At 36.0% G+C, this 25,082-nt stretch overlaps 4 protein-coding genes across 4 annotated transcripts; 1 reads left to right on the forward strand and 3 right to left on the reverse strand.

Annotated features, from left to right (window-relative positions):
• Positions 1–423: 423 nt before the first annotated feature.
• On the reverse strand, positions 424–4,212 carry LOC133863684 (uncharacterized). The gene is made up of 7 exons (XM_062299732.1): positions 3,906–4,212; positions 2,857–3,028; positions 2,566–2,615; positions 1,909–2,209; positions 1,291–1,479; positions 1,014–1,196; positions 424–897 (listed from the first exon to the last, which is right to left on the reverse strand). Exons 1-7 carry the CDS (start codon positions 4,085–4,087, stop codon positions 652–654), a joined length of 1,323 nt encoding a protein of 440 aa, XP_062155716.1. The 5' UTR covers positions 4,088–4,212; the 3' UTR covers positions 424–651.
• Positions 4,213–7,285: 3,073 nt separating this feature from the next.
• Positions 7,286–12,188, reverse strand: LOC133863691 (probable beta-1,4-xylosyltransferase IRX10). Its single transcript, XM_062299744.1, has 4 exons — positions 11,765–12,188; positions 9,729–10,117; positions 8,633–8,874; positions 7,286–8,039 (listed from the first exon to the last, which is right to left on the reverse strand). The coding sequence occupies exons 1-4, from the start codon at positions 11,859–11,861 to the stop codon at positions 7,526–7,528; spliced, it is 1,242 nt and encodes a 413-aa protein (XP_062155728.1). The 5' UTR covers positions 11,862–12,188; the 3' UTR covers positions 7,286–7,525.
• A 5,431-nt stretch (positions 12,189–17,619) lies between these two features.
• Positions 17,620–22,082, forward strand: LOC133863709 (uncharacterized). Its single transcript, XM_062299767.1, has 6 exons — positions 17,620–18,071; positions 18,790–19,042; positions 19,206–19,242; positions 19,729–19,834; positions 20,090–20,200; positions 21,756–22,082. The coding sequence occupies exons 1-6, from the start codon at positions 17,937–17,939 to the stop codon at positions 21,870–21,872; spliced, it is 759 nt and encodes a 252-aa protein (XP_062155751.1). The 5' UTR covers positions 17,620–17,936; the 3' UTR covers positions 21,873–22,082.
• Positions 22,083–22,737: 655 nt separating this feature from the next.
• Positions 22,738–25,034, reverse strand: LOC133863701 (cytochrome b-c1 complex subunit Rieske-4, mitochondrial-like). Its single transcript, XM_062299756.1, has 2 exons — positions 24,731–25,034; positions 22,738–23,615 (listed from the first exon to the last, which is right to left on the reverse strand). Exons 1-2 carry the CDS (start codon positions 24,924–24,926, stop codon positions 22,966–22,968), a joined length of 846 nt encoding a protein of 281 aa, XP_062155740.1. The 5' UTR covers positions 24,927–25,034; the 3' UTR covers positions 22,738–22,965.
• Between the last annotated feature and the right edge of the window lie 48 nt (positions 25,035–25,082).

The raw sequence follows: 25,082 nt of genomic DNA on the forward strand, positions 1-25,082 counted from the left end.
TTTTTTCCCCAACTCTAATCTCTCTAGATAATTATTATTTTTAATTATATAATTCAGATTTTAACAACTCATTTAAAAGATCTTTTAAGTTATTTGTTCTCCAAAGTTTTCTTTAAACGGGGTTATAGAAAATTTCATGAAAATTCCTTGACATCCGTCCATTCTCATGTACTCGTAATTCTATATGCCATTATTTTATTCCCCAAAATTGTCATTTTATTCTCTTTTTAACTCTCAATGTCATCTTAATTTTTAAAAACACTATTAAATCAAAATATAATATTGAGTTATCCCAAATCTAATAGAAAATTTAAAAATCGCACCAATTTTAAGGAGATAAAATAAAGCATGCTCTATTAAAAATGATTCTCTCGTGCTTTATTAAAAATGCATATGAGAAATGATAGGAGGAAAGAAAAAAGAGAAAACAAAAAAAGCTTGCACTTTTTATAGATCGTTACAATCTTTACAAGTCTCTGACCAAGATCCAGTCATTGGCCTTTCAAACCTCACATCCCAATGAAGCATACTCGTACATGACAATATCATTAAGGTCTTATAATGCACTCGTCAACTACATTTATAGCAGGTCTCAGCACCCGCTAATTTTATTGATTTAACATGACACTAAATAAGCAAAAACCATAAGGCTCACAGGCTGACTAATTTAAGAGAGTTTGCCTTCTCTTGCAGGGTATCGAGCAGGCTGTCAAAGCTTTTCTTGAAAGAATCCACACCTTCAAGTTCGAGCTGGTAGCCAACGTCACTCCAGTCAACGCCCAACTTCTCAAGAGCATTGTAAACGCCTTCAGCTTCAGATACATTCGAATCAATCGTCCTCGAAACAGAACCGCGATCAATAAATGCTTGAAGAGCTTGGTCAGGCATGGTTGAAACCTGCAAAAGGAGAAATACCATCATTAACTATATGATACATCTAAGGCTTAAGCATATGATACATCTTAGCTTTTGTAAAACCAGAATTATGATATATGAAAGATGAGTTGGCTCACCGTATCAGGTCCAATGAGAGGAGCAACATATAAGGTGTCAGGGTAGGCAGGATTCTTAACACTGGTTGAGGCCCACAGCAACCTCTGCTTCTTGGCACCCTTTTTCACCAGAGCTTCCCATCTTGGACCAGAGAATTTCTTCTGGTACAGCTTGTATGCCAATGCAGCTTGAGCGACTGCAGCCTGAAAAGTAGTAATTTGCCGTGACATTAGCAAATCTCTACCTTCTAGGATTTTTAGTTCCTCCACAGGAAGAAAAGTAATCGAACCTACTTACCTTTCCTCGAAGATCAAGGGCCTCTGGGCTTCCAATCTTCTCAAGCTTCTTGTCAACGAGAGTGTCTACCCGACTGACAAAGAAGGAAGCAACACTTGTAACCTTGGAGAGGTCACTTAACCCAGAAGCTTCAAGGCCATCCAAGTAAGCATCAATGACTGCTTCATATCTAGAAAGAGAGAATATGAGCTGGGCATACCCAACAGGAGACAATTAGAACGGTGCCAAGGGAAATCAAAAGGCAAGTCAACAAATATTGATACACATTCATAACACTACGTCTATTGCATAACCAAAATAACCAAATACTGTTAATATTCCATTTTCTTCATGCCTAAAGCTTTGTCGATCGAGGGGATGATGCCATTCCTTACGAATACTACCTCACTTGTGTGAAGGGCCAAACAAACCCAGTTTATTACAATCACTTTGCCATCATAAACTATTAAGATTAGTGGTACAACACTGTGCCATACACTATAGACATTGAAGTTTGAGGTCATGGCCAAACACAATAAAAGACAGCATAAAGAAAATTACCAATGTCTGCTGTTCAAAAGTTTTATGGGCTATTTCTTCTAAGCTAAGCATGGATGTGTATGATGAGGAACTACTTACTGTCACATTGACGCTTATGCCAAGTGAAATAACATCCTTAATTGAAGGGACGCATGCAGCTGTAGCAGGAATCTTTATGTAAACATTACGGCGATCAACCACTTTATGGAGCCATTTTGCAGCCTCTACAGTCCCTTTAGTGTCATCAGCAAGTCTGGGGGACACTTCAACAGAAACATAGCCATCACCACCATCTGTTTGATCATAGACTGATTCAAAAAGTTTGCACGCATCTTGAATGTCCTTCACCACAAGCTCCCAGTATGCATCTTCAATGCCTTTCCCTGATTGAACAAGTTCCCTGCAGATTCCAGTAACGTAAGGTTAGATGTATAGGCAGTGAAAGGAACAGCTGGGATAACAATAATTAAAGCAGAGAACATCTAATTTCCAACCACCAAGAGCCAGCAGCAACCGGCAGAGTGGTACAGGTTACATAAAACCACAAGTTACAACCACATTTCCTCCGTCATACTCTCTTAAGCATACGGCATAGCCATAGGCATAAATTCTTTTAGCATTGATTGAGCAGTTTATAGTTAACTCCAACGAATAATCTCTGCCCTACCTTGGCTACCATGAAGTGCAATGCAAATCATTCTTGTTATCATGAAGAGCCCATTGTAAAATGCAGTAAAAACTAATTGACGGCAATACCTGAACTGGTCATTGTAAGCATTTGAAGATGATATTGCTTTCTGGAAGATCTGCAATCATGTTTATAAAACATTTAGTTACACGGGATTAAAAGTGATAAATGACAACCACATAAAAACAATCTGAAGACACAATTCCATAAGTACAACTGGTCTTGTTGATCTCATCTCTCCCCCCCCCCCCCCCCCCCCCACCCACCAAAAAAAAAAACAGGAATAAAAATACTCATTTGATTTCAGTATTTTTTTTTAAAGGTCATAATAGTGATAAGATTAATATATGCATAATTACCGCTGGGTTGCTTGTTACACCTCTAACGCCACTTGCAATCAGAGGAAGCAGATCCGTAACAGGTCGGCAGAGGTTATCATACCATGGACTCTGCCCTTCCTTCTCATAGAGATCATGAAGAACTGTTCGCTTTGCTGGAACTCCATTTCCAACAACTGTGGAACATCTGACACTGTAATAACAATAATATAAGAATGCAAAGTTTATAATTGGAGATAAAGAAAACTACTGAGAAACTACCATAGATTACAATTACATCAAAAAAGAAGATGCATAGCAATCTACTCCATCAACAACCAACATAATATGGGGTATAATACGGCATGCAGAGCATTGATATTTGAACGCAATTCAATAAAAATTGAGGCTTATGGTCAAGAACGACGAGCAATAGTATCCACTAACAACTAATGACCGGAGGAAAAGATGTTAAATCATGATGCATTTTTTGCATGGGACTGAATATGCATCAAAAGCTAGTAATCAATCAAGAGTCATAGGGGTGGACAGGCACAAATTTTATGAGAAACTTGTAAGGAATCGATATGCGCAAATTTTTAGCTACAAGAGCTACCAGATCATAAACAACGCGAAGATTAAGCAAACCTCATACGTTTAAGATTTGGCACATGATACAAGATTCTTCATCTTAGTATGTTTCTAGATGTTACCTTTAAAAACAAAAACACAGAACCCAATTCAGTTTCTCTTGAAAAGAGACGGAAAAAAAGGTGATTGTCAAATTGCGGATCATCCAATTTATCAAAACAAAACAATAATCCGAAAATGACTTTGAGATCCCAGTTAAGCAGATGATTAAATCATAGAATAGAGACATCAAATCCCAAAAAAAAAAAAAAAAAAAGAAGAAGCAGACCCCACATATTCTATGTAGGAACAGATGTTAAGGAGACAAGAAATTACAAAACAAAAACAGAAATCAGTAGCAGCCAATGCAATTATAATCGCCACAGAAAAAGATACAAATATAGACCACGATAACCATACTACAGTCTACAAAAATAAGAAAAAAAAATCGAAAAACATACACCAAAGGGCCACTCCTAGCATGGTTACTCCGCAGGGCTAATTTGGAAGATGAAACCTTGGCGTTGAAACTGCTTCCACTGTAGAAACCGAGCAGAATCTTGGGCTGTGAAGATCTGGGTTTGATCGTAGACGACGCATGAGCGGCAGGGCTCGGAGTCGAGAGTCTGGACACGGTAGCCATGGTGGATCAAACGCAACACAGCGTGAGAGAGAGGACAGAGAGAGTAGGTGAGATCTTGTAGTAACGAAACGGTACAAACGAAGAAGATGGGCGTAGGACTATATATATAATGGCTTTAAGGTTTAACCTTATTATTATTTGTCTTCCTCTTTTCTTTTTTATAGGTATACACGGGCCACACGGCTGGTCAGCAAAAGTAGCTCTCGATTGACCAAACGGGCAGGTAGCCGGTAGGGTCGCTGAGATAACGAAGGTGGGAAGTTTGGTGGCTTTGTTTTCTTCTGTAGATCGGTGAGCCATCTCATTTGACGTTGTTTTCTTTCTATCTCTTTTTGCTATTTATCATCCTTTTTATATATATATATATATAGAGATTTATCATCCATTTTTCCTTCACTATTTTTAACTCTATCCGCTTTTTTTCGAACTATTCCTTAGATCTTTTTTTTTTTTTTTTTTTTTTATATGTGAATTCTACATATTTAATAAGTAATTTTAAAAAATATTATTAAAGTGATACAAAAATTATATAAAAATAATAAAAAGTATCATATTTTTTGAGCTTTCCATGTTAAAGTGCCGCTTAATTTGTTGACGATTTCTTCAAAATATGTATTACGATTTTGTTATCTGTGGGCAATGATTAGGATTATCCTTATTGCCTAGTTAAGACTGAAACAAAAAATTTAAGATTAAGAATATTAAAAAAAAAAAAAAAAAAAAAAAAAACTCTCTCACATTGGTGATGGGGATTTAAACTAAATTGTTACTAATTTTTCAGATTAAAAACAAGGAGAACCAGATAAAAAGAAATGATTTATTTTTATTTTGTTGTTGTTGCTAGGGGCGGCGGGGGAGTAATTACCTGAGCTAAGTTGAATTGTTGTATAGGATAAAGTAATTTTCTTTCAAAATGTAGCATGACATTTAATGAAGCATGCCTCAATTATAAGTTATAAGAATATAGTAAGCTATTTAATTACATTTCAATCTCTTGAAAAACGAGGCACGCCTCACCAAACCACCGGTATAAAATATAAATGTCCGACGAGTTTATATTTGTTTCCTATTTGTCAAATCGGTGCGTGCATCGTCAAGCGATTTTCCAAGTTCACCAAGAAAGAAAGAAAAAAAGTGATATTCCCAATTCTTTTCAACGTATTTTGGAGAATTTTTTTTTTTTTTTTTTGAAAAAATATTTTGATGCGACTTTAAAGATTTTTTTTATTATTATTAGTGCTTTATATTTTGAATTGCTTGTTCATGTATTTGTTTATGAAAAATAATATATATATAAAACAAAAATTTTAAAATTGGGCCTATCGATTAAGGGATGTGACCATACATGTATCACCTTAAGTTGAAAAGCACTGATATACGGAAACATCATAGACAACTTTTTTATTAAAATTAATTTTTTTTAAGATAAAGTGGGTGCTCCGTCCCCCTAAAATTATTTCCCGAAGTTGAAAGAGAGAGTAATCTTTGTTTTTTTAATGGACATCGCTTTCTTTTTTCGAAGTGACTTTCTCAGTATGCTATACGATTCTTGAAAGAGGAATGAATAAAAAAAATTAAAAAGAATAGAAGAGCCGTTGCTATCTTTAGCCGTCGTCAAATATTTTTGGAATGATCAAACGGTTGACTTCTTCAAGCAGATGGAATATGCTATTAGGAAATGTGAAAATACCCATTTTTATCTTTTACTATTTAAGTTTCCAGTTATAGAGGAAATAGGCTATTTGGCAAAGGCCAAGTTTAACCTGGATATCAATTTTGGATAGTATTAGCATCCTCTTTATTTTAAGTAAGTAAAATTTTTATTTTATTTTTTTTATTTTTTTACATGTCCACACAAGTAAGTAAGTAAAACTAAGATGATTAATTTTATGGTCCGAACTATATTTTATAATTTAATAATCTATATATTGTCACATGATAAAATATTATTATGACACCATATACATCGTTAAATACAATAAAATTAAACCTATATCCTAAAATATATCATGATTAGCTCATTGAAACCAAAAAGAATCCCATTCGAGTTGGGTATTGTTCCAACCACCAGCTTGGTGAATATGTTGAATGCAAATGTGGGCATATATGGAAGCCTATTGTTTTACTCAATGAATAATATTACATACTAAATTTTTATTTTACTTTTATTTTATTGGGTTGATGTGTCAATGTTAATCAATCTTTTATTTTTTTATTTTATTTTTAACAACGACTAATTCAAGGAAAAATGAAAGTGAAATAGAGTGTAGTATACATCATTAATGTTTCTCGATTTCTTAGGCTATAAGTATTTACTTATATATATCCTAAGAAGGACCTTCCGGTATACCGGCCCATCATAACTGGATTCCGCAATCTGAATGTCATTGAAAGTTTGGAACGCATGCAGAAGCACGGTTAGAGCAGTTTTACATTGATAATGTTGTTTACAATTATTAGTCCAATATAACACGCGCGGTTCAAAGGGAACTAGAGTTCAACATCTAAAACACAGCACCGCATGAGTACTGCTTGGATTGGGAACATGCATGAAGAAACATCCTACAACCTTTTGCTATCCGCAAGAACATGAACTTTTTTATACTTTACCAATGAAAGAAACGAAAATTATTTCACAATAAATTATCACTTATCTCAAAATTTTAAGTTAATAAAAAATTATAAATTTAATTATGTAATTAATATTTTAACATTTTTTTTTACATGTGAATTTAAACTCTCTTTCAATAAGTGAGACTAAACATATAAAATATTCAATTAAAATGAAAAGTAAATTACGAGAACCAGGTTCACTACTCATTCAAAAGCTTCACGATAAAAGAAAAGAGCAAGCCAATATATATATATACACACCGCATTTTCTATTCTCCTATAATATAATGTTTTAAGAAATTATAGCATGTAAAAAAAAAATTATTAAAAATATATTATAGTAGGAGTAGCATGTTACATGTAGCAGGCAGATGGTCAATTCAAAAATTTGATGACAAGGCGCTAGGATGGGCCTATCCCTCGTCAATATGTCAGAGTTGCTTAATTCGACCCTTGTGGTAGCTCAAGCGACAGCCCTATTAATTAGGTGCTTGTCTGCAACTTCTACAAAGAAAAGGGTCGTGTTCAGCCTCCACACAATTTTGATATATATATATATATGATGATTTAACAAATATTTATAGCTAAAGAGAATGGCTGCCAAATTTATACCAAAATGTAAAATTTTGAATTTACAGATACTTACACAGGGCCAAATATACAACACCCAACCCAATTTCCAGAAAGGATATGTGTAATGTAACCATCTCTACAAAATTAAAGTTCCCAAAAAAGGGAAAATTACAGTTCTGGGCCTTCTGGCATAGGCCAACACCTTTCTAAATTTGATACATCCGAGAACTACAGCAACCACTTTGACTTCCATTACCAAGGTTTGAGGTCACCTACAGGTCCGGCAGTCCAATTCAAAATCTTTTGACCATGCTTCAAGTAAATGCTCTTGTTATGTGGCAACTTGCGAGCCAGCCCATTCAGTATCTGATGAAAAGCATCTCCTGCTTGTGCGGGTTGTGGGAACAGCATTGCTCGTTTCATTGAAGGATTTGCAAGCAGCCTCTGCTTCCTTAGAATCACTTCCGGCGGTATAGATGTAAGGATTGTGTCCAGGTTAGGGACATCTTCCTCTTTTACAAACACTCCAATTTCCTCCCATGGGATGGCATCAGCAAAGGGTAAAACAATATCATCTGCTATAATAACGGGAATACAACCAAATACCACTGCTTCAACAAGCCTAGGACTCCATGGGGCCCAACCCAGAGGGCACAAACAGAATATAGCTCGCTGCATGTCTTCATAGTATGTGGTTGGATGATCAGTGGAGATGTCGAAAAGCGGATTGTCCTTAAAATTCTCCCAAACTGCTGCCCTGGCACCTCTGCAGTTGAACTAAAGCATCAGAAACGACGCAATTGACACAAAAATCTCAGAGATGCTACATAAGCTTAAGGACATCACGTGTTAAAATGTTAATTAAATAATTAAAAATTCACATCTTCTTATCATCTTAAGCTTTTAGGAAGATGTGAATTTAGTTATTTAATTAACATTTTGATACTATGTCATATAATCGCAAGTACATGTCTGATGCAAAATTAAAGAAAAGTAGACATTATTCTTAAAAAGATATTCTACGAAACATCAAATATCTAGAGTTCACACGGGTCTAAACACACTAAATACTTTTAAAAGCAAATTAGGCTCCCAATATATAACCTACTTTTAAGCCAAAACTTAAGTATTAGTAAACTACATTGGTCGCTATCCAATTCTTTAAATGTTGCAGTCCTCAGAGGTCAGGTAGCTACTTGGTTATTGATTTTGATGCAATGTGACTGCAATGAACGCTTACGTTTTGAGCCTAATACCTAGGCAGCTTAGGGCAGTTATGATTGAAAAGGAAAGTGCACCTAACCAAAGCCTAAGACTCAAATGCAACAAACTACTTGCAAAAGTTCACTATGAACATACCTTGCATAATAACCACCTTCTGGGTCATTATTAACATCATAGAACAAGCCACGGAAGTAGACAAAGATTGATCGTGGAGTGTCTTGGGGAATCAGGTGGGCCTGCATTTTCTGAGGGGGAGCATATGGAGGAATAGTGATTGAACCCTCATTTAGGCAGACATGGTTCTGTTGTCCAAAAGTCTGAACCAAGGTAGCACGCTGGAGTAATGGAAGAATGCCCCGTTCAATAGCTTTCTCTTCCTATAGATTACACACAGAAGTAAACATCATATTAGTCATGACCGGTATGTTAGATCCTGCAACTAAGTTGTGGCCATGATTTCACTTAATAAGTGAACCTGCAAGGTGGGTGGATGAAGAGAATTCTTCAGTGCCTTGTATATAGAACGGATTTCTTAAGAAATGTTTCTTTCTCTAATTGTTATAACAGTTATCTTGCACACCCGGACCAAAATCCTGATATTCCGGATACCAAAGCCATACTAGCCCACATATTAGAGAGTATAGACCCACCTATCATGGCTTAAAGAGTTGAAACCCACTGAGATGATTTAACATATTCAATGACTGACCTATTCTTAAAAGAGAATGAATATGAACAGTTTGATTCCCCTATAAGATGAACATTTTAGGTCTCCTAGTCCATCACACCATTGCAATTCAAAATTCAACAAAAACATTTCAATGTTTCACTTAGAAAGCCAGGGGATATCAGGACACCTTCCTTTTGGAGAAATGACAGTCTAGACTGATACTACAGTTGACAACACATAACCTATAAGTTGAATATTGTCTCCAATCAAATAATTTTGTTGCATAATTTCAAACCTGACCAACTAAACAAGAGGTATCCATCTTCCATGTTCATCGAACACTTGCAGATGATTGGCAACATACAGAGCGTTCTTACATCCAGCCACAACTTTAGTTCCCCCCAGGCAAAAAAAAAAAAAAGGTTATGGTTCTAAGACTCTCAAGTGTAGTTCCACTGAAAAAACTCTGCAGAATATTCCAAAATGGAAATTTTATATCTAATTCTTCTAAATCTCCATAAATTTTCTCATTTTTTTCCAAATCCAAATTAAGGATCTTACCTGGTAATGAAAGCAGGCTCCAAAGTCATGGGGCACAACAAAGAAGTGATCAGCCCCTTCTGTCCGATTCCAATAGGGCCAGCTTGAAGATATGAGCTGTACTGCACTTCTCATCATCCGTGGAGACTTGAAGGGCAATGGCAAGCCAGTGGGTGTGAGGTCACAAGTGGTGTATATTGGGGTATAAAACCAATCTGCTTCTTTAGGGTTGAGGGTTCGAACAGGACTGGATAAGAGGAACCTATGCATATAGATCTCAGCAGCAAACATATGGTTCAGACATCTTGGGTCCTTCTGAAGAAGCTTCTTGTTGTATTTGCTTGGAAGCTCATATATATAAACTTTCAATCTCCCTACAGGGTCATCTTCCAAGACATCACCAGCACTTCCTGCATCATTTAAACCAAACACAGCTAAGATTAATGTGAATTCCAAAAGTCAATCTGCTCCAGTAAATCTAGACTCATTCACTTTTTCCATGTTTCAAGGAATAAGCTTGGTTTTTGCAGAAAAATAACTAGAAAGATACAGATTTACAACTCGTGAAATCACATATTGCCTATATTTCTGCAATCAAAACCGGCAGAAAAGAAGCTACATATGCTCACAATATACATATTCCGAAGTAATCAGGTTCTTGGGTTTATCAGGCATCATGAACACAGAGGGTTACTCATGAAAGTGTTCCAGTAAAAATTGGCATACCCTCATAAAATCAACAGAAACAACAAACAACTGATTTTGAGAATGTGCGTAAATGTAAACAGTATCTAGCATCTGGAATTCAAATCAAATTTCTGTCTCTTTTCTCTTAACTATTTATCAATTCAGTCCATGCATTTTAGAACTGGTTCACAAGTTGAATCATTGGATCAGTTACATATGATCTAATACTTTGGACAACAATCTGAAAACACAATCATCGGTTAATGAGTCAGAGGACAGAAGCAATAATTTGGTGTCACAAACTTTATCATAGCAAACTGCTTTAAAGGAAAATCAAACCTAGGTCCTCCCAGGTAAGTAATTTCAACAAATGTATCATCGCTATAATCATGATTCATGACCTTTAAGATAAATGATCATGTGTGTGATAACATGGATATCTTCCCAGTAAACAGCTAGTGAAGAGAAAATTAAGTACTGTATGATCTGCTTTAACTAACGTGCACTTGTGTGTAATGAATTCAGTCAAAATCACCTTAACGCCTAAATTCTTTCTTAACCAGACTCTTAACACTTTCGATTAGTGGATACAACAAGAAGAGAATACACTCACAAATGTTTAAGAATGGAAGCCACCAAAAACCATTTTTTTCCAGCAATATTCCTTTCTAATTAAATTTTCTCCAAGACTTAAACAAAGAAATTTTTTCCCCAAGAACTAAAGATAGCCCCTAATTTCAAGTTTCCATCATCAACATCAAACCTTTGAAGTAACGACTGAAAATGAAACCAATACACAATACAACCGTACAGTATGATCGATCATATACAAGCTGCAATATCAGCAAGCAAAAGATATTCCACAAGCTCATACACCTTACTAATCATTAAACAGGACCCAGAAAAATGAATCACTTTCTAGTATGGGACTAACGATAACCAATGTAATCATACATGCACTCCATTTAGAATGGAGGTACCCATTACAAATACCAAAGAGGGGTAAAAAAACACGTAATACTCAAACCCTGTGAAGCAGAAGTGTAAGATTACCGGTTTGGCGGTTTCTACACTTCAACCAAAGTAGTAGAAAACATAGAAACAACAAAAGCCCGAACCAAATTCCCAAAACAATGTCAACTAAGGCAACAACCTCAAATGGATAACACAAACAGCTTCTGCATAATTGAGGGCATATACAAGAGATTAACCAGGCAAATATTAGAAGCTTGTCTTGAGAATAATGAAGGTATGTCATTCTTATTCTTGATCTATACGTGCTAAGAAGAAAGAACAGAACTATTATTGTAATATTCTAACAAGAATTCCACTTAAATTAATCAAGAAAACCGCCACAAGCAAAAAATCACCTGAAATTCGCTCTGTACGCACATTCTGGTCCGCACTAATCCTCAAAACAAAACAATAAACGACAAGAACAGAAAAAACCCACACCCAAGTCCTCATTATGCTACCTGCAAACGCAGTCTCCAAGACCGAGAATAGACGAAAATGGAAATGGGCCTTCGGGTTTGGCTCCCAAGAGAAGGAAAAAGCTGTATATATGAAAGTTATATGGTTGGAACGTCTTACGGGTGGTAGTTGAGGAGGTTTCTTAGAGTTTGGACATTATGAGACTGAATATTTCTATTAAAAAAAAAATAATGAGGCTTTCAGGTAGGAATTGATAGAGAATACAGCGAGGAATTGCTTGAAGAAACGGAGAAGCTACATTTTTGTAATTGAAATTGCAGCGAACACTTACAAATCTATGTGGGTTACTGAAAGCTGTGTTTTAATTTCTTTGCCGGTTTGATGACCAGTCCATCTCATAAGCTGATGAATAAACTAGTAAGCTGTTCTGTAAAAGAAAGAAAGAATAAATAATTCACGTTTTTCAGGTGATTTTTTTTTTTTTTTTTTAATGAAGTTGTTCTAATGCAATTATTGGTTGTTGGCCCTCTTTTATTCCAACAATTAACAATTATTTGCTAATAAACAATTTCTTAGCTCAAGATTTTAGCTCCTATATTTGAACGGGATGATTTTACCTTGTTTTTTTAAAAAAATAAAAAATAAATAAAACTACAACTTGATTTTTCTCTTATATTTTTATTAAAAAATAAAAATATAAAATGTCATGCCAGTGAAAATAAATCAAAAAAAAAAAAAAAAAAAAAAAAAAAATCGAACGTTTCTTTTTCCTTCTAATGTTGAAGTCTACAGTTCCTCAAATATGACTTTTTTGGTCTAATTATGACGTCAATTATTAAAATGGCAACGCAACCCCAATATCGCATCAATCAAACTGACAATTCGATTTCATTTTAATTCCAAGCTGATTGGACGTGGCTGTGTATGTTAATTTTTTATTTTTTTTTTAAGAGTATTTTTTTGTTTGAAAAAAGGATTTTTATGTGAAATTAATTTTAAGTGTTTTACAAATATTTTATATTTTGAAGTGTTTGTTAATATTTTTATTTTTTAAAAAAATTTAAAAAAGTTATCGCCCCTTTTTTAGATGAAGTTTATATTAGACCAAAAGTCTTAATGAGTCTTTTACCATAAGTGCCGACCTGTTACTGTAGTCTGTATGGTTATTGAAAGAAGAATGCTTAGGGTTACTTGAGGTCATTGGACTAGGGCCGACTAGCCAATGTAGAAAAGATGAATCATGGGTTGGAGCTTGATCTTGAGCCTCATCCCATTGTGGGCCATGAGCCCAATAAAAAATATAAGGTCCGTTAATAGAGATCTTTTAGGCTTTTTTTTAATGAAGTTTTGGCCCATAATTATGATCCAATTTAAGTTGGCCTTTAAGATCGTGCCATATGGACCGAAAGTAAAAAAAATCCCTCAACAGACAACAATCATCAAGTTATATTATTCCCCTCAAGCAAAATATCATCTACTCTATCTTCAACATAATAGGAAGCGTTTCCACCTTTGCTCTTTTTTTCAATTTTTTTATTTCTTCTGTTGTTGATACGTGTAGATCTTTCGTATACGTTTTTTCAAAATTAATTATTGGATCCGTAGGTTTCACGTAGGTCTTTGCGGGTTCTACAAATTCAATAATTAATTTTTTTAAAAAAATATTCAATAAATATAAAAAAATTATTTCCCTTTGTTTGACGGATGACAACTGCTTTATTTGTTTTGAGGTTCACGTTTCAACTTATATACTATATACGACAGCCTAAATGGGCTGTAAAATTGTGTGAATTATATATAGTCAACATATATTAAAAAATGGGGCTTTTTTTTTTAATATATATTAAACATTACACGGTTAAGAAATGTTAAAGTTTCTTCTAGTGTCTTTATGAGGTTCTTCTATGTTGACATGACACCCTGTAGTTTTTAATAAAAGTAAGAAAGAGATAAATCAAGTTGTAGTTTTTTTTTATTATTAAAAACAGAATGACATATCAGCATATAAGGACACTAGAATGAGTTCTAACATTTTTCTACACAGTTTTCCAAAGGTTAATAAATTTAAGGAAAATGCTCGAAATAGTGGGCCCACTCCATTATGCCTTGTGGTAGTGCACTTGTTGTACACCATAAGTGCATATATCATTCCCCTTTTAATATTTGATAGAGCCTTGAGCCCTTTGAAACAAAAAATTCACTAAAGTCTCTCTTTCACCTAATAACTCTTTTACGAAAGGAGAAATAATAAAAATCATTTTTGAATCCATCTTTCACTTATCTTTTAATAGTAGAATTTGCTATAACGAGTCTCTCTCTTAAGTTGTAGAGAGAGAATGTCTAAGTTTCTTCTAGAGAGAGAGAACATTTATGTGTTTTGATTCGCTGGAGGCAAAACTTTTGCCTCCCCTCTCGGCACTGGTCTTCTACCCAGTCCTTATGGGCTAGGGTGGCTTTTGTTCACCCCACTGGTTCCCAATTGGGCTTTTGTTATTCTCCCAACGTCTTGGTTGCGGAGCTTTTGGTCCTCCTGATCAGATCTGGTAGAGGTTGTTGTCCTCCTAGCTATTGGGGCTATGGAGCGTGTTTATATGTTTTTTTTTTTTTTTTTTTTTTGTATTTTCTTTTCGCGAAGGCATTTCGTTTGAGACGTCCATGGGGAGTGACCGTTCGTGTTTTTCCGGCCACTTTTCGAGCTAGATCTATGTTAATACGCCGGAAATCTTGCGACACGTTCCCTTCAAAGTCGCTCGCCGTCAGTTTCCATATCCACCGTTTCAACTTTCGGCTGTGTCGGACCTCCTCTCTCGGAGCGTGGCTTGCATGTGCTGAGAAGGGGGCCTGCGTGTGAGGGCTACGCTCAACCTATTCTGACTTGGTTGTTAATGTTTTCGGAATGGCTGGTGTTCGACCGCAAAAGGGGAGTCCCGGGGGTAGCGTGTGTGAGTCACGCGCCAGCACTGGGATGTTTTCTTCTCTGTGCCGACTCTGACATGGTGTTTTCTGCTTGTGTTTTTTTACAGTTTATCTTTGTAATTTTCAGACATTATGGGGATTTGTCTGATCTAATGGCTTGGATGCTAGATCTGCTTCTCTTTATTTGTGATAGGCTGTGCTTCATTGTCAAGAGAGGCTTAATGTCTGCTTCTTGTATTGTTTGTTTATTATTTGGGTAGCTGTAGTTTTTGTATATTCTTAATCTTTGTTACAGTCTACCATTGGTAGCTACTTTAAGTCGGGATTTTCCTAACTTAGTAGGTGGAAATTCTTCATCTCCAGTCACTATGATAGCCTACGGGCAACGTTTTCACCTTCGTGCATTGTATTAGCCTTATGTACTGTGTACTTGTGATGGCCTTTGGCTTTGGTCATTTGAAATAATCCCCTCTTTTCCAGTAACGAAGAGTTGTTTCAAAAAAAAAATAGTAGAATTTGTGAAATTTTTATACTGCAAAAGGGAGAAACTTTTGTTTTTTAATTTAAACATTACGGTTTCTCAAACCCAAAGGACCCAAATTAACGATGATGATGTTGATGCCCCGAAAGTTAGTGAGTGAGTGAGAGTTCGGGCAAATGGCAATTAGGACAACCAAAGCAACTTTTTACATGGGCTAAAGAAATTTTTGGACAAGCGGCGTTTGACCCTCTCGCCTTCTTGCCGGCTGTACCCCTGTAATATATCCACCCCCTTTCTTGGTCGTTTCTTTACTCCCGAATGAATATATATATATATATAATAAATTTGGAACTCCTTCCCTTTCTCACTCTGTGGGCAGGCCTGCAAGTCATTTTAGAGGGGGATGGATATAACTTATAAGGCCATTGATGACCAGTCGTTATTTGAAAGTAGAAGTGGTTTACTTGTAAGAAAATCCTTGAAAACTACAAGTTGCGTCATTTCTGGTCGACTGTGGACTCTCTGTCCCTCCCGCTTTTCCTTGGCCGTCTCTCTCTCTCTCTCTCTCTCTCTCAAAAAAAAAAAAAAAAAAAAAACTATATATCATTTGTATGACACTTTTCCTGGGCTGATCCTTTGGGCCATCTCAAAAAATAAAAAATAAATGTGGATCATACAATTCAATAGTTGATTTAGAAAAAAAAATGTACATGTAAAATGTCTTCTTTTTTTTTTTCTTCTGAAAAATGTATAATTTGTTCTTGTAATTTACTTGATTCACAATTAGCTCCATGTGGTGTCAAAATGAACTTTTAAAGGTTTTTGGGGTATGAAAAAAAAAAAAATCACTCACTGCAATCAAATTATGTAAAAAACTTAACGGATTCCGTTAGTGTGTCATATTAGCGCCAATAAAATGACGACACGTGTCATTCTTAATAAATATATATAACTAAAAAATTTTAAAAATAAAAAACTTAAAGAATTATTTAAAAAAGAAAAAAAATGAAAGGGGAACCAAAAAAAAAAATTCTTTAAGTTTTTTATTTCTTTAATTTTTTTAGTTTTATATATTTTATATTTATAATTTTTTTTATTAAGAGTGACACTATTATCATTTTATTGGTGCTAACATGACACACCAAATGAATCGGTTAAGTTTTTTACGAAATTTGACTACAGGAAATGATTTGTTTTTTAGCATGCTCCAAGGACTTCTAAATTCATTTTAATACCACAAGAAACTAATTATAAATTAGGTAAATCACATTAACTGATTTTACAATTTTTCTTTTCTTTTTTGAGAGTAATTGTAATTTCTAAGACTACGCTATTCACGTGAAAGATTAGACATCATAGGACTCCATTACTTCCTTATCCTTTGACTTGCACAAACAATACCAATGAGATAGATACCTTTGAACAAGAATAACAGAGAAAAACTTAACCATGAAGGAATGAACAACACATTTGATGATTGCCATTACAAAAGGCATTTTAATAACGTCAGCTGCGGATGTTTAAAAGAAGGGTTTGAGAAAGTAAAAGAAAAAAACATGGATTAGCAAATGTCAAGCCGATTTCTTTGACAAAGTTAATGGCCTCCTATTTATCCAATTCATCTCAATTTTATTTTATTTTTATTGAATAAAATCTATATAAACCAAACACAATCAAGAGTATTCATCTCATTTTTCATGTCTATTTTCCTTATTTCTTCAGCAAATAAGTTCATATAAAGTCAGAGGACGTTATATTAAAATTTTTCATTGAAGTCTCACACTAAATATAAATGTGTACATGTTACTGCTGTCTGTAGGGATTCTTCTGGTTCTATTACACAGTACTCTTCTTTTATCAGTGCTCGTTGCACAGCTGTATATGGGGAAGCTTCTGCGGCATTTTTGGCTGTTCGTCTGGCTCTATCTTTACGGCTCTCTTCTTTTATCTTAGAAAGTGATTCTCTGACTATAAGTTTGGCTCTTCAAAAATCAAAACAGACACAATACTGACATATTGCTCTTATCATCTCTAAAGTTCTATCCATTATTCCTTCTATATCTAGCTGGTTGGTTAGTAATGTCAATCGAAGTACAAACTTATGTATCCATCATGTGATAATTTGAGCAACAATCAGTCAATCAGACGTCATTCTGGCTGCATTCTCGCTCTTTCTTTCTTGTCTGAACCTTTTCTCCTTCGTGTTTTGAAAATGCTTCTTCCTCCACTTGTATAGTTCCTTAATTTGTTATTTTTTCTTTCTACTTTAAAAAAGAAAAAAGAAAAGAAAAGAAAAGAAGTCCTCTAAGAGAGGCTACTATGCTAGGTGGATGACTTGACGCAACCTCAATGGCTTGTTGACCCAACTCCAATGAGAATGGGTGTAGGGGTAGAGGAGCCAAAAGCGACCCTTCCGCCAACCACCACCATATACAGTCCATAGAAATGTCAGGGTCAATCGACTCAATACTGGACTTGATATTTCCTGCCCCTGCCCCTGCCCCTGCTCCTGCCCCTGCCCCTCTCTCTAAGTAACGGCAGCTCTCAATTGAGCTCAACTGCCATGCATTTAAGTCCCACGCGTCTCTCGCTTTAACATTCGTCGTCTCTCTCTCTAACTCTAATCAGGACATAAATCAGAGAGAGAGAGAGAGAGAGAGAGAGCTGTTTGTGTTGGTTGTGAGAGTGTTTGGTATAGGTAATCTTAGAGAATGGAGGAGGAGTGGAAAGACGGTGTGGGAGCAAATGAGGCAGAAGATAGTTTCTCAATGGAAAGCAATGAGATCGAGCAAAGCAAAGTGAGTATCATGAGAGCTCTCGTCGAAGTAGAAGACCCCTCTGCCAAGGTTCCTTCCTTTTTTTCTCAATCTTACGTCTCTTTTTTTTTTTTTGGGTTTTCTCCGGCCCCTTCTCGTTTTCTTCACCATCGGCTTGTTTGTTGGTTAAATTATTATTATCCTTCTTGTTTTGTAGCTAAATAATTTATGGGTTTAATGGGGTTGTATCAATTATGATGAAAAATGAAGAAATCAAGACTCAAGAGTATTATGCTATATCACTGAAGAGGTTCGCGTGTTTTAATCGGTGGATTTTATGCTAAATAAGGCACAAAATTCGATTCATCCTTTGATCCCATGTCTCAAAATCAGAAAGGCTTCTTACTTTTGAAATGAGTTTAGGTAGGGCTACACCTGAAGTGAAACTAAGATCAATTACTTTCGAATCCAAAGAGTTTGATGTTGTTTTTGTCCTCTGGCCAGAAACTTGTTTCACATTGAGATTTAACAATTGAATGTTAATTAGATGGACTGCATTAACTACAAAACATAAAACCATCATTGGAAATTTTAACCGTAGTTTCTGTATTTATGAATGTCAGCTCAAGGAAAACTAATAGGCAGATGCGATATTTTAGTTAGATTTGATATCCTCTGGTGTTCGTAAGTAGAATTAGTTTGTATTTAGAAGCTCATTAGGCATGTTACAAGTTTGTGTTATGGATGTATTTGTAGGGAATTCATATTGCAGGATTATATATGTATTGGGTTTGTCTTTGTTTTGCAGGAAGAGGACGATTTGATGATCCGCAGATTTCTGCGGGCTCGTGATCTGGATATCGAGAAGGCTTCTAACCTATTCCTGAAGTACCTGAGCTGGAGGCGGACATTTGTTCCTAATGGCTCCATATCCACATCAGAGATTTCAAATGAACTAGCCCATAACAAGTTGTTTATGCAAGGCGTGGATAAGAAGGGACGCCCAATAGTGGTTTGCTTTGGTGGCAGGCATAAGCAGAACAATCTAGAGGAGTTCAAGCGTATGTCATGACTTTGAAATCATATTTCATAGTTTTTTATCATCCAGCAACTGGGATATGACAAACCATTGCAAAAACTGTATTTAGCTTATCTTCTCGCAATCTCTCAGCTGCAAATAGGACCTGGTGATTTGTTAAACTCACATGGCTTTACATTTTGCAGGTTTTGTAGTCTATAGTCTAGACAAAATATGTTCCAGGTGACTTGTTCTTCCATCTCTATTAAGAAATCAAATGTCTGTTCTCAAGTTATTGGTGGAAGGTATCCATGGAGAGGGGGTATCATTATCTTTCAAGAATCCTTATGTATCTGTGAAATTGATCTATGTTATTTGAGGCTATATCATCAGATAATATGGATAAGAAGTAAACAGACAACCCAACTATCTCCTAGAAAGCAGCCTTCCTAAAATTTGAACTTTAGGAAATAAAAATAAACTAAGCAGCTTCCCTAAATTTGGAAGATGGTATAAATGATCATTTACAAAGAGTACTTGTGGTTTGAGCAAGATGGTGATGTGAGTTCTATACCCCATTTTCCAGCTGTTATGTGTTTTAAACCAAGCAGATCCTAGAGTTATGTTTTATGTCTTATATATGACGAATACACAGAGTCATTCTATTTTTTAGACATTAATTTTTAATGGAATGTGACTTAGCATGCCCATGTCGCCTTGATCTTTCAGAATGCCAAGAGGACAGGAAAAGTTTCTGTGCATTGGAGATCTTAAAGGATGGGGATACTCTAGCAGTGACGTTCGAGGATACCTAGCAGCTCTCTCGATCTTGCAGGTTTAACCCTTTCATATCTAAGGTGCCATTTTGTTGTTCTTACTCAACTAGATGAAGAAATGCAATTTGAGTCCATGACTTCATTATTCTATGGATGGGACTTTGCTTCCAGCTTTGCATGATAAACCAAGTATTTAGGCAATATTAACAAAAAAAAAAAAAAAATAAGAACTGTAGTACACTAGTGTAAAAAAGTAAAATTACACAAGAAAAGCTTTTTATCGGTAATTTTATTTTTATTTTTTTTAATGACAGGATTGCTACCCAGAGAGGCTAGGCAAGTTACTTATAGTCCATGTGCCTTACATATTCATGACTGCGTGGAAGATGGTTTACCCATTCATTGACAGCAAAACTAAAAAGAAGGTAAAGTATGAGAAGTCTTTTATTTTAAGAAATACATGTTCATGCATGTAAATTAACCCTCGACAAAGAAACAACTATGTTGGAATTTGAAATATTTACGCCATGACTGCTTGATGCATTTTGTTAGGTTTTATGTTGGCAAATTCAGTGTCAAAACTCATTGTATTGTAAGTCTACGTTTAGGTCTTAAGTCAGTTGCTTAGAATTTGGTTCAAAGTGAAGAATAGAGCCCATTCGCAACTTTGATCAAATGGCATTCAGTCGAGGCAATTTTACACAATTCAACAATACAAGGCAGAATACCTCGATCGCAAGACCTTTCGAAAATGAGATCATTAAGGCACTTCAAGAATCAAGTTCCAGAATACTCCAATTGCAGTCATGATCGTAGGCCGTTCGAATGGAAGACTTCAAGGCTTCAAAATTTAAAGTTCCCAAAAGGCTTGATCACACTAGGTTTGAACGCAGGCTGAATTACGTTGTCTCACAAAGGGTCACTGAAAGCTCCGATCACAATCACGTTTGAATCCAGTTTGAACGCAATGAACATTAAGGCAGTTTTGAGACACTCGATCATAATGATGTTCAAACCCGTTCGAATGCCGCATGCGATAAGTTGTGAAACCCTAGTTGCCGTTCAAACAGGTTTACTCCTATTCGAACGCGACAACCTCGGTCTATGTTATATCTTAACCGACTTGAACATTGAACGTCAGTTTTCTCAATGTTTATATAAGCCTCGTAAGTCACGACTTTCACAGATCTTGAGAGGCAATGTTTCATTGATATTGCATAAGTTTATCATTGTTCTTGAGCCTAAATTGTTTCAAACATTCTTCTTTGTTTCATCATTCTCATTCAAACCACAGAAAAACCTACATCCATTAGAGTTTTGGTTTGAAGCGGAAGAGATTCGTTTGTGAAGGTGATCCATGTAGAAGAAGGCCTAAGGTTTTAAAGCCATTGTGGTAGGAGGTGAGCGAGTCGTTTGTTGGGTTACAAATGGAGTTTTGAGAGTTACTAAGGTTTTGTAAGTAACATCAACACAAGTCTTCTATAGGATATCTTTGGGGTTGGTTGGTAGTTTTTCTTTTTGAAGAGCTCATCAAAAGGTTTTTACTTTTTTACTAAAATCTGTGTGAATTTTCTTTAATGGTTGCTTTGATTTTGGTATTGATAATTGTGGTGCTTGATTTAATATTTGCTAAATTTGCAAATTGAGACTATTTGTTATCACTTGGGATCTAAAACGAATTTTTCACAATTAATCTTTGCATCAGTCAAGTGATATCGAAACAAAAAATTATGATTCTAAGAGAAGAAAATTATCATTTTGAACGGTTAAGTTGAATGATGAGTTCAAAGTATCAAGAGTTTTAGCATCACTTCATGTTATCGAAAAAGTTTTATGAAAAATTTGAAGTGTATAAGAGCACGGGTTATCCAAAATGCACAGAAGAGAAAGAACACTAGCATTTGATACATATCAGGTTAAGTTTTGGAGTGTAGTTCTTCAACTAATCTAACTTTATTTATGTCTACAATGTATTTGCAGATCATTTTCGTTGAGAACAAAAAGCTGAGATCCACTTTGTTGAGTGACATTGAGGAGAGCCAGCTGCCAGATACCTATGGAGGCCAACTACCATTGGTCCCCATCCAAGGCGCCTAATTTATTTCTCTTCCTTTGGCATGTGGAGTTTCCCATTCTTCTCCACTATTTTTAGGCTTAGCTGGATTATTAAATATAACATAGACAAGGCAAATCTGCACTTTTTTTGCAAAATTTCTACTCCCCCATCACACTAATAGTTGAGATTATACATGTACACCGTTCGCTTGTTCTCTGCGACTGTAATAAAAAGAAGGATCTCTCTCTCTCCCTCTCTCTCTCTCTCTCTCTCTCTCTCTCTCTCACACACACACATACAGACAGTGAGACAAGCATTTCTATTTAGAAGCACAATCGATTCTCCACGCATACAAAAAAGCATGTATCCTGGATATTGAAATTGCCTCTTCTGGTTAAATAAATCCCTCAATGAACCTAGGTGGAAGTAGAATGTGAAATGCTGCCGCAAAATTGTCGTCATGAACACAAGTTCTAAAAATAGAAAGCTGTCACCCAATTTAGGATTTGATTAAATATGGGTCATGACAGCCTTGACAGGTCTTCCCATCATAGCATGACAAACTCGTTCAAATAAAATTACACATTAAGCATGCCCCGTTTTATATAATATGGAGGCCGGTCAAGAGCCACCATCATTTTGGGTTGCACCGATGGGAACAGGGGAATCCAAAAATGCGTGTATAATATACTTCAAGAGAATTTCTCTATATTTCCTGGTGGATTCCAGAACCCCTAGGCTTGCAGCATCAGCACAAGTCCAAAAAAGAGAACTAGTGTCTTCCTGGCGTTATTAGACAAATTTTGATGTACAACTACAACAAATCATCTAACAGAGGAAATCTTTACCTTGATATGCTTCAACATCAGCATGCACACGTTTCGATAATGAAAACAACCAAAAAAATTCCAACAGAAGTCCACCTGTATTATTCAGAACGCTGGGACCTTGTCCCGAACTGGCTGCAGCTACAGTGTCTATTTTATAAAGCATAACTGAACAGAGAAAGAAAAAGAAAAAAAAACTAATTTCGTTTCAGTTAAGTCATCAGACTTTTCAAGAGTAAAGGAAACCATCTTTATGAGATCTTGCAGTGACAATACTGCTCCAAAAAAAAAACTCCCTCATCAATTCTCACCCTGACCCCACCAGTAACTTGTTCTCAGTCAAGAAGGTGTAAGAAGGTACCTCCAAATTGTATGGTGCAGGCCCCTTGCGAATCCTGCCAGAAATATCATAATGAGATCCGTGGCATGGGCAAAACCAACCACCATAGTCACCAGCATTTGGCAAGGGAATGCAACCCAAATGAGTACAGACCCCAACAACAACAAGCCATTCTGGATTCTTAACCCTCTCCAAGTCCGGTTGTGGGTCACGAAGAGTCGCAATATCTACACTATTAGCCAATTTGATGTCCTCTTCAGTTCGATGCCTAATGAAAACTGGCTTCCCACGCCACTTCACGGTAACAGTAGACCCAGGCTCAATGTTTGAGATATCAACCTCAAGGGAAGCAAGGGCAAGGACATCTTTGCTCGCAGACATGCTCAGCACAAACTTGAGGATTAGCAGCCGGATCAAGGAAGCATACACGAACCTGCCACCCGTCAATACAAAATAGGCAAATGCACGCTTGCTGGGGTCACCAGGTGGATAGCGTTCATGGTTGTGCTCATCATATAGAATTTTTGAAGTAGGGTTCTTGACAGCTTCCACAGTAGCTGGGGGTTCTGAGATCATGCCCACATCATGTCCTGGGGTGAGGGCTTCCGTAGAAAACTCTGGAACAATAAACCAAATTTAGGAAAAACTGCCAGATGCTATTGAATCTCATAGAATATTTTTGAGTGCCAAAATGGTGATAAACCATCACCAATTCACCATAATCTCACTATCCTAAAGAGCTCCCATTAAAAAATAAACATCACAAGGAAAAAAAGAAGGGGGGATGAAGGAAATTCAAATGTGCACATGATTAATTATTAGCACAAGAAATTGGTCCTTGCCAAAATAGTACCATAAGAAATGTAAACATCTCTAGGATTATCCCAAGAGGTTGTTTTTAAATTAACTGCTGAATAACAATACAGATCTCTTTAGGATATACTAACACAACATCTAGAGTATATTTGTGCACATGTGGTTTAATCAAAACAACATGGTTCAAAATTTACCATAGACCTCAGACAAATGAGCGAAAGCTGATCTCAAATCCAGAACAATATTAATTTGAGGCACAGACACATATCTTAAACTGACATAATGACATTGACCCCCATACATTACAACAATTGCCAACCATCCCAAGCCCATTCGTTATCGAAGTTTCTTTACAGGATGCAATTCCCGCATATCTAATAGAAATAGTAAAAACCCAAACTCAAGATTTGACTATAAACTGATTATCAGATTCTTAAATTTGTACTGGTGGAATGACCTCTATCGAATGAGAAATGTGAATGCAAAAGGAAAAAAATTAAACATACTTTCGAACAGCATTCAATCATCAAAAACTCTATTACACGTTAGCATCTAACACACACTTCAATACATGGAATGAACAAATGAAAAAAACAAAAGCAAATAATAGTACATAAGAATGGAAGTTCATGGTTCCTAACAATTCTGGTTTTTCGAAATGAATAGCTCAGCCCAACTTCGCCACATCAAGAAGACCCTTGCTTCCACATGTACCAAATAAATCGAAATGTAGAAAATCTGAAAAATCTTAAATTTGTCAACATCGTCATTCTTATCGTTTTCTTACTTTCTACGTTTCCTCGGCAAGCAAAAAGTGGTCAAAGAAACAAAAACCTAATTCACAGCATATATATATATATATATATATATATAAGAGCGATGGAAAGAAAGAAAGCCCTAAATCTGAGGGGCTGACCTCGGATGAGATGCGGAAAGCGGGAATAGAAGGAGAAATGAGGGTTGGAGATGATTGATCTGGAAGAGCCATCGGAGGATGAGTCTGAGTCGGTGTCGTTTATAAAGGGATGCTGGCCGCAAGAGACGAAGGCTGGGGTTGTATGCGACGACCTCCACGCCAGAGATGAGAGCCTCCTCCCCGCCACTCTGAGCATCTTCTTCTCCTTTTTACTGCTATTTGGGATTTCACCGACCAGAGTGCAAGAGAGAGAGAGAGAGAGAGAAATGGGTTCTGTCTGTAAAATTTAGATGCTAAATTTATTCAAGGGGAAGAAGAACCTAAAGAAGGGGTCAGAATAGTGTTGCCGAGA

The sequence above is a fragment of the Alnus glutinosa genome, chromosome 1 (assembly GCF_958979055.1).
Source record: "Alnus glutinosa chromosome 1, dhAlnGlut1.1, whole genome shotgun sequence".
NCBI lineage: Eukaryota > Viridiplantae > Streptophyta > Magnoliopsida > Fagales > Betulaceae > Alnus > Alnus glutinosa.

Excerpts from the sequence above, each read along its gene's own strand:
- LOC133863691 (XM_062299744.1), bottom strand. The coding sequence starts at position 11,861 with ATGAGGACTTGGGTGTGGGTTTTTTCTGTTCTTGTCGTTTATTGTTTT. Across the intron at positions 8,875-9,728 it reads GAGCCTGCTTTCATTACCAG|GAAGAGAAAGCTATTGAACG; the intron begins GTAAGATCCTTA and ends TGTAATCTATAG. Across the intron at positions 8,040-8,632 it reads GAAGGTGGTTATTATGCAAG|AGGTGCCAGGGCAGCAGTTT; the intron begins GTATGTTCATAG and ends GTTCAACTGCAG.
- LOC133863701 (XM_062299756.1), bottom strand. The coding sequence starts at position 24,926 with ATGCTCAGAGTGGCGGGGAGGAGGCTCTCATCTCTGGCGTGGAGGTCG. Across the intron at positions 23,616-24,730 it reads CTTTCCGCATCTCATCCGAG|AGTTTTCTACGGAAGCCCTC; the intron begins GTCAGCCCCTCA and ends TTATTGTTCCAG.
- LOC133863684 (XM_062299732.1), bottom strand. The coding sequence starts at position 4,087 with ATGGCTACCGTGTCCAGACTCTCGACTCCGAGCCCTGCCGCTCATGCG. Across the intron at positions 2,616-2,856 it reads GTGTAACAAGCAACCCAGCG|ATCTTCCAGAAAGCAATATC; the intron begins GTAATTATGCAT and ends ACATGATTGCAG. Across the intron at positions 2,210-2,565 it reads GCTTACAATGACCAGTTCAG|GGAACTTGTTCAATCAGGGA; the intron begins GTATTGCCGTCA and ends TGGAATCTGCAG.
- LOC133863709 (XM_062299767.1), top strand. The coding sequence starts at position 17,937 with ATGGAGGAGGAGTGGAAAGACGGTGTGGGAGCAAATGAGGCAGAAGAT. Across the intron at positions 19,043-19,205 it reads CAATCTAGAGGAGTTCAAGC|GTTTTGTAGTCTATAGTCTA; the intron begins GTATGTCATGAC and ends TACATTTTGCAG. Across the intron at positions 19,835-20,089 it reads CAGCTCTCTCGATCTTGCAG|GATTGCTACCCAGAGAGGCT; the intron begins GTTTAACCCTTT and ends TTTTAATGACAG.